The 8,457-nt window shown below is 40.7% G+C and overlaps 1 protein-coding gene across 1 annotated transcript; it reads right to left on the bottom strand.

The window, feature by feature from the left end:
* Nucleotides 1-296: 296 nt before the first annotated feature.
* ERH (ERH mRNA splicing and mitosis factor) lies at nucleotides 297-8,380 on the bottom strand. The gene is made up of 4 exons (XM_040601890.1): nucleotides 8,248-8,380; nucleotides 4,548-4,635; nucleotides 3,283-3,403; nucleotides 297-791 (listed from the first exon to the last, which is right to left on the bottom strand). Exons 1-4 carry the CDS (start codon nucleotides 8,248-8,250, stop codon nucleotides 689-691), a joined length of 315 nt encoding a protein of 104 aa, XP_040457824.1. The 5' UTR covers nucleotides 8,251-8,380; the 3' UTR covers nucleotides 297-688.
* Between the last annotated feature and the right edge of the window lie 77 nt (nucleotides 8,381-8,457).

Genomic DNA, 8,457 nt, shown 5'->3' with positions numbered 1-8,457 from the left:
ACATTCAGCCTGCTCTCACCTATCACCTATCTCAGAGCAGACACACTTACCTGAACCCTGCCTTGTAGAAAAATCAAGTTTAGAGTGCAAGAGGGTTGCTGTTTCCCAAAGATCCCCAGGAAAGACAGTACTCAAGACTAGGTCAGAGAAGTTAACTTGGCAGGCCAGAGCTTGAGCCGTGCTGTAACATTGCAAACAACTGTTGGTTCAGTCCTCATAACCTTCCAAGCTGTTCCTTGACAAACAGGCAAGATTAATTTGTTGTTTGGCAAAACCCACAAAATTCAGCACTCAAGTTTAACTAAAGGGTAGTTTTTTATTCCCCATTAAGACAGTCTCAAGGTCATAACTGAATGTTGGATACCCCACAGGAGGGCACATACAGTGAATGTGGCAAAGTACAATGTGAACAGCCCCCAGGGTTCAAATAAGGTAGGACCATCAGCTAACCAGAAGAAAAAAACCAAATTAAAACTCTGCTGAAGATGTTTCGCTTTCTTCTCCATTTACACTGAAAAAAAGTCAAATCCAACAAAATCCTTCCACCGCTAACAATACATTCAGGCCTGACTAAAGAGTTTAACAAGATGGCAACAGGATGACTATAATACAAAACGTTCACTACTACACTCTGTACACACCTGTTGTCCAAGCCCTCCCCCAAACCCATGTGATGATGGTGTCTCCATTATTTGCTTGCTTGCTGGGCCTGCCTGCGGAGGAGGACATAGATCTTCTCCTTTATCCAGTCTTTATTGTACGGTTGGTACGTCTGAGTATCAGCACGGTAACTAGAAAGCGGAAAAAAAAAAATTAAGGTAATATTACTCTGTCCTGTAGTGTGTTTACAGATTTATCCTGTTCCCTGAGAAGCAGTTACCCAGCAGTAAGAACCTGAAATAAAACCAGATGCTCCAAGGACTACTGAATGTCCAGATCAGTGTGTTTGCATTTTAATTCAGACAACAAATGGAGGACCTCAATATTCTGGAGCTCAGAATGAAGAAGAATGTTTCCTGTTGGAACTAATCTGATTTGTCTTAATGAGCTGAACACTTTTTCAACACTACTTCAAGCAAGTGTTTATGTAAGTTTTCAAGTGTTCCACTTCTGTCTGGGATTTTTAGAAAATGAAAAAAAGCACAATTTTCCAGGAGCTAAGGGAGAATCATAGATGGATGACAAAGTATTCTTGCCAGCTGGCAGTGAAGGTGAGCTTACATCTAACAAACAAGGACACTTCATAAAAAGCAAACTGAAAACAAGAACCCACAGACTCAATTTTCCTTGCTATTCAGGGCTAGCTGATAAAAGTAGTCCACTAGCAAGATTTCTTTCCAGGGCCAAAGAACTCAGTTACTCAAGATACTGTTCAACTGAAGCAGAATTAGACTGACAAATGAAAGCAAATTGCATGAAGTTATCGGTGTAGATTCATGCCCTCCTTTTCCCCTTAGTTATTAAAATTTGAGTGCTTTTTTGATTAAGATGGCACTTTCAGTGCATGCTTCAAGAATTATGGAAGTCCTGGTCGGTCTTTAAATCTTTGTACACGTATTTCTCATCAGATAAGAAAGGTGAGATTGTCATTGGTAAGAAGCTAAGTAAAAATCCAGTTAACTCAATCCACAACAATTTATGGTTCTTACTTAAGGAAAAAACCCTAAGCAAGCTGTTTCTAAGAAAGCCTCATTATTTAAATCCCAGCATGACTGGTTCAAGGCCACAGAAAAGAGTTTTGGTTTATATTGATACAGTAGTAGTTCTGGTGCAGCATAAGAAATGTTAGTTTCAGGATTTCTGCCCATGCCCCAATCAATTCATAATGCTATGCTGCAAGACCAGAGAGCAAGTACCTCGGGAATCTCTGTGAACACAAGACATATCTGGTACACTATGTGCTATGTGTGCCATCTGGTGGAAAACTATAAGCTGAAGGAGAATTTGGCACGACGCAGGGTTTACAAGCCTAATAAAGGCAGGCACAAGACTGTACTAGAAAACAGGTGCTGCTTCCTAAAGCAAGTAGCTAGCTTCAGTCTGTTAGATAAACTAAACCAAAGTATCTTGCAAACTGCATCAGTCCAGCACGACACCTGAAGATCAAACATGGCAGAATGTCTAGGGACAAAGTAACTCAGCAGACACTGTAATCCTGTTTCACTTATTCCACTGAAAACTTTGGTAAATGGCATTTGTAATAAGTCACTATCAGTAACACAGATTCTGTATGTAAATCAGAATGCAAAGGAAAGTCATGTGATGCTCAGGGTTTTTTTGACTAGCTTTTTATTTTAAACTGGAATTAACTGGCAAAGGCAATAGCCTTTGTGCAGCTACACAAGTAGTTGCACTTGGATTTCAGACAGAGCAGCAGAGCTGCAGAAATGTCCATGCCAGATACTCACTGGCTTAAAAAGAGCTTCTGGCATTCTGAGACTCAAAAGCCAAATACTGTGTCTTCTGTTATTTGAATATAAGGTTTGTATCCTTATTCCTACAGAATTTCTGCAAAGTTGATACCACTGTCGTATCAAACCATTCCTTGTGTAATTTATGGTACAAAAAGTACTCATGGGATGGACTAACTGATTTAGTTACAATGTTCAGTTATATTCTGAGTAGTGAAATTTAACATTTGATTTCACAGTGCAGTCAGAATGGAAAGTATACAAGACCATCTTTGCTTGCCCAAACTTTAACATACAGATGAGAACTGGAGATAATTTATTCACAAGAACACTTACAACAATTAGCTAGGGCTCACTGCAGGATTGATCTGTTCCTCAACCACTTAACTAGGATTTACAGAAACTTCCATCCTGCTGTACCTTAATCAAAATAAACAGCTGGCTGCAATGCACTTCTGTCAACTTCTACCATACCATTAGTACAGCCCTCAGCTAAATAAAATTCTGTAATCGTTCTGCCTCCTTAAGAATTAGACCAACTGCACAGAGGCAGATACAGCCCCAATGTAAACAGATTCTAGCATTAAAATATATAGCTGTATTAAACTGTTGGACTTCAGTATCTGAAATGCTGGGAGCTTCAATGTGTCTAAAATCCAAGTCAGTTTCTAAGCTTTCTTCAGAGCTACTTTATTCCAATGAAGTTGAGTGGGCAACATGGCATACCAGCAGCAATACTGCTGCCTTACAAACAGTTATTGCAAAAACCACTCCGAACCTTACTGGATCTCACATAAAACATGTAAGCATTTACATGGAAGACTTCTGGCTTCTCCAAATCACTAAAATGGACTTGTACAACTGAACTTACACAAGACAGCTGAGGTCTGCCAAGTCATCGATGAAGTCAAACAATTGGCTGATATCATATGTAATGGATGGACTGTTGGGATTCATTCTCTTCAGATGCTCTTCATACATTTTACAGACTCCTACGGAGAAACAAGATTATCAATGCCATATTAAAAAAAACAACAACTCTACCTGTTGAAACTTCTTCAGCCATTGAGCCACAGATATCAGGAAAGGTAAGCAATTACTACCATGAAGACAGAGACATAAACGTCGTACTTCGATTCTACAGAGCTATTTGCATTGAAATGTCATATTGTAAAATCTGGTAAGATGCATGGAAAGAAGCACTATCATCATCTAAAGGAAAAAGTTTTAGTTCTGTCAAAGATGTAACTTTCCATGCAGTAAGCTCCCATGGAAACCTGAAATTCCTTCAATAATTTAAGGACAGCAATTGCAACATATATTCCTACAGCACAAACACCTGAGAAACAGAAGAACTGGTGTCAAATAAAGCTACTCAAATCTCATAAGAAAGATAATTCTAAGGGTTACTGAGGTAAGAGTTGACAGCACAAGCCTGTGTATGAATTTAAATGAGTTTTATTTAAGCTAGCTCATATATAATTCAGATGCATTTGAGGAGAACATAAAGTTGAAGTGAGCACAGAGGCTTTACATGGTCTTCATTAGGCTTTTGTTTGCCTCGCAAAACTTCCTGGAATTAGAATTTTTAATGTTAAGTGAACTTTCACATTTAAATCATACAGCTGCAGTATTTCAGTCTTCTTTCCAAGCTTACTATGTGTCTCAAAGTCATGCAGGACTCTTTTCTCTGGCACACATGCCACAAGGCTGCAAATTATGTATAAGTAATACACATACTTTTATTTTATATATTACTTCCAGTAGCAATCTTTCCTTTACATGGCTAGCGCAAAAATTAGTGAGAGGTAGGCTCTGATCCTGCAAGGAAATGGATTCAGACAAGGCTGCTGCATGGTCCCACCAAGAACATTGCCTACTCTCATGAAGTGAATGTGGTTCAATCTAAATAAATCAAAAAGAGACATTCAATATATAAAGGAAGTTTTAGAAACAATAACTATTTTCCAGTTTGCTACAACATTAGTAAATTAAAAGCATGAGACACCTTTGAATTTTTTTTTTTTATTACCTTGGGAAAACATGAGCAGCAACTTAATTTCTTACTGAGTAAGCTTGGGAATATGTCAAAAATGGGGTTTTAACAACAGTTTTTGCTACCATATCTGCACCCACCTTCCATGCACTCATTCACCGATTCATAATCAGCATATGTTCTGCCTTCTGGCCTCTTGGTAGGCTGGACAAGTAGAATTGTGTGAGACTGAAAAACAAAACAAAAGAAACATAAAGAAAACTGCTTACTTGCAAAATCTTTGTGGTTTTTTTTAAATTATTTGAATGAAGCACTAAAAAGATGAGTAATATTAAAATGCTGCACTAGCAGTCAAAGAGACAGACATCTTCCCAACAGCATTTACTATTCATATAAACTGTGTTAATAATTTTTGTTTCCAGTCAGTCCTACCAATCCTTACGTCACTTTGAATCAGCAGCAAAGCAGCTACTGTGTTGAAAAAAATACCACGGAAATAACAGTTTATATTTAAACACAAAAGCAAACCAATAAAAATACATAAAAGCTACGCCATCAGTGCATTTACTTATTTTATTCCAAATGCAAGCTGTTAGTAAATTAAAGAGCAAGGAGGGAGTCCAACAACTTCATGTCAGTCTCACCTTAAAGATTTTAACAGTAATAGCTATTTTGAGTTATTTATTTAACGTCAAGGGAACACAAATTATACAACAAATCTGCACTGAGTATTCAAGATTATTTCTTGCAAAACAGATGCACTGATTTCTCATACTTCAGTGACTCTACTGAAACAGTAATTATGGCACAGATAACTGTTCCAAATGTCAGATTCTGTAAGCTTGTTCTTCTGCAGTTAAGGCTTTGATAATTGTTCAGTCTGTGGCTTGCATTATTTCTGTAATATTTTTCACTTGGCTACAGCAAGTAATTTGAGCAAACAACAAGCAAGATTTTTTAAGTACATGCAATCTGTGATCTAATTAACAGGTTACATGGCACAGAAAGTTTGCAAGCACACAACAAAACACCATTTCCAGTGCTGCTAATAGGATCCAACATTTTCAATGCTAATATATGAGGTGAGCGTACAACGTTAATATTCATGGAGGCAACTGCAGAGTAAGACACACTGGAAACAAATACCCACGTATATTACTGGGCTTCAATTAATCAGCTGCTGCTAGAAAAATCCTGACCCACACTTCGGACATATCAATGAATATACCAGTTTGGAGTTCATCAAATGCAATGACAGAATAGAAAAATGGCAAATATTAAGATTGACAAGGAACATACAAGAAAACAGTACAGATTTTTGTACCATGACTGATAAGCGTTCCCATGCCTGGCATACAGTTTTCAGTTCTGTAAATTCTGTTCCAAATAATGTGGTAGAGGGATATACAGAGAAGTAGAGGAAAATTATGGAGAAACAGAAGCAGCAAAACTTTTCCCATCAGAAATGGAAAAAGCGGGGAATTTAGAGCTACACCCTGTAACAAATATCATACAAAAGAGACTACACCATTTAAGTCTACTTTCATGTATACCAGAGGATGCTAGATTTTAAAGGAATTCCCCAAGGGTGGCTGGTATCTGGCTGTTCCTAAGCGCATTGTACTTAAACAGGCACATCTTACCAGGGAGTCCAAATGACTGCCAAACTTATTATAAAATACTTTTCTCAGCACTACCATTTTTATTTGCTGGTCGCTGATGACAAGGCTTGGTTCCAGCACTTGCAACTCTGACTTCCCATGAGCATTTGACTAAGGATTTCTTATTAACAACAGACGAGATATACTGGCCAGTTGTCACTGTGTTCTAAAAAAAAACCTGTTGGTTTAGCTTCAGAATGTCTTGCAAACTGAATCTGTGGTGTCTGATTACATATACATATTTCTCTCTTTCAACTAAATTCAGTATTAAGAAAAAGCTCTATTTGATTGACAAAATGTAGCAAAGCGTACATAAAACTGAATTGACCAGGAGTTACGGAACTGTATCACAATTAGGTGAGCTCTGTCTTTGGTGTCTCAATGTCTTGCTGGGGAATCATTTTACGCTTTCTGGCCTATAAATACCCAGGCTATTCCTCCCATTCTTTGAGTGCTAAATGAATGTATACATTCTGAAATTATCTCAATAATCAGATTATAGAAAAAAACAGCAGTCAGACATGTAAGCCAGTTCTTTCAGAACTTTACCGTAGAAATTATTTGGACTCATGACTTTAAACTGTTGATCACTTCAGACACTTCACGATATCCATATCAGATACTGGCCTGGAAATTATTAAAATTAATGCCATTGGGACAACCCGTATTGTAGAATTAATGCATCACATCTCAAATATTTCTTTGGGAATTTGCCATTATTTTACCTTAAGGGAAAAAAAGGAAATTGATTGATTTGATAAAATTGCTCCTCCTCTCCTACCACATAATTCAAAAAAGTGACAAGTTCAGAAGCCTGAGAGAAGTTTTCTCCAACTACTACCTGTCCTACTGAATATGTGCCTAGGTGACCGGGCAAAAAAATCTGTGTAATTAATAACTATTATGTTTTCCTACAGGTAAAATCTTGTTGCTAGGAAAAAGAAAACCAAAACAAGGGAAGATCTATAAACCTTCATGGGTTAGGAGCAGGTTATCTGAAAGAGCCCAATACAGACTCTTATTAATCTGATACATATGTTGGGGTTTCTTGCATTTTCTTTAAAAGCACGGTCGTACTGGCTGCTATTAAGCAGGACACTGAATGAGATACCACACAGCTTACATTACATCCAAATTTGAACTTCTAGAGGGTGCTTTAGAAAGTGCTCCAATTACTGAAAGCACAACTCTGTAAAAATGGTTAAGGCAGTGCAGACAGCCAAACCAGCAGGATTTAGGAGCTAGGCAGCACCTGCCCAAAGAGGCTTCCAACTGTAGACTATTAAACAATAAAGTAAAAAAAACCCCTACCAACAAACCACCTAATAAAAAGAGGAAGTTAAGTATTGTAAGAATAAGATGTGCAGCGATGCAAAACCAAGTAGCATACTTTACACACCTAAATGAGTTTTAGTTATTTCTGCTAACTAGAAAAAAGTGGTTAAAGTGTCGCCTTTGACTTTGGACAACAGGGACAGGGCTTGTAGTTGCTCATTCTAGCTGAAGCTGTTTTTGAGCAAGTGCCAGACAGATGTAGAGCTTTGCTGCAAACCCAGATGCAGTTAAGCTGTCCTTCCACCGCTGGGCAACAACTTGTTTCAGGATATTCAAATTTATTAAATGAATGCAAAAACTACTGTGACTGGTAGGCCTTTGTGCTTCAGCATGCCATTCAAACAGCCCACAAGCAGAAGCTACCACCTTTCCCTCCTCCAAGCACCGGGGAGGAGCAGAGAAAGCAGCACGGGCAGAAACAGAGCCAATTAACGCAAATCAGCCATTTAAGGTAAGCAGGCTCGATTCGCGAGCCAGCGCTGCCGAGGAAGAGCTGCGTTCCCAAGGGCCTGAGGAGGGGCTGAAACTCCGGGGCAGCCCGCTCTGCGCCAGGGCCAGAAGCCTCCTCCCCACCTTCCTCCCCGAGGGCCACCGGCCTTTATACCGGGAAGGCTCCGGCGGCGGGACGCCACTTCGCGAAGCCGCTAGCCCACCAGCACGTGCTGCCGCCCACCGGGGCCCAGAGTGGCGGCCGCGGCCTTTCCCGCTGCCCGCCACACCTTCCCGCCAGCAGCGCCGGCAGCCGCTCTTGCCCCAGGGGGAGGGGAGAGCAGCCCAGGCGCCGCCGCGCCCCCCAAGCCGGGTACGAGGAGCCGCCGGCCCCGGCCCCGGCCCGCCAGCTCACCATCACAGCTCCCGCTCCTCAGCACTGCCGCGGAGAAGAGGCGCGCGACGATCCCCCACAAACCCCCGCGCCCGGCGGAAACGCTGCGCTAACGGCCGACCATAGAGCTCGCGGCGCCAGAGTGCCGCTCGCGCATGCGCACGCGAGCCCAGGCCGGCGCCCGAGCGGGCGGGCGCCACACGGCTGGCGCTGAGAATGCCGGGAGCGGCG

The sequence above is a fragment of the Falco naumanni genome, chromosome 7 (assembly GCF_017639655.2).
Source record: "Falco naumanni isolate bFalNau1 chromosome 7, bFalNau1.pat, whole genome shotgun sequence".
Classification (NCBI taxonomy): domain Eukaryota; kingdom Metazoa; phylum Chordata; class Aves; order Falconiformes; family Falconidae; genus Falco; species Falco naumanni.
Note: the sequence above shows the minus strand (reverse complement) of the source record. Positions and strands in the feature narration are given on the sequence as shown.

Coding starts and splice junctions, on each gene's coding strand:
- ERH (XM_040601890.1), bottom strand. Junction 3,404..4,547: donor GGTGAATGAGTGCATGGAAG/GTGGGTGCAGAT, acceptor GTTTCTCCGTAG/GAGTCTGTAAAATGTATGAA. Junction 792..3,282: donor GCAGACCTCAGCTGTCTTGT/GTAAGTTCAGTT, acceptor TCCGCTTTCTAG/TTACCGTGCTGATACTCAGA.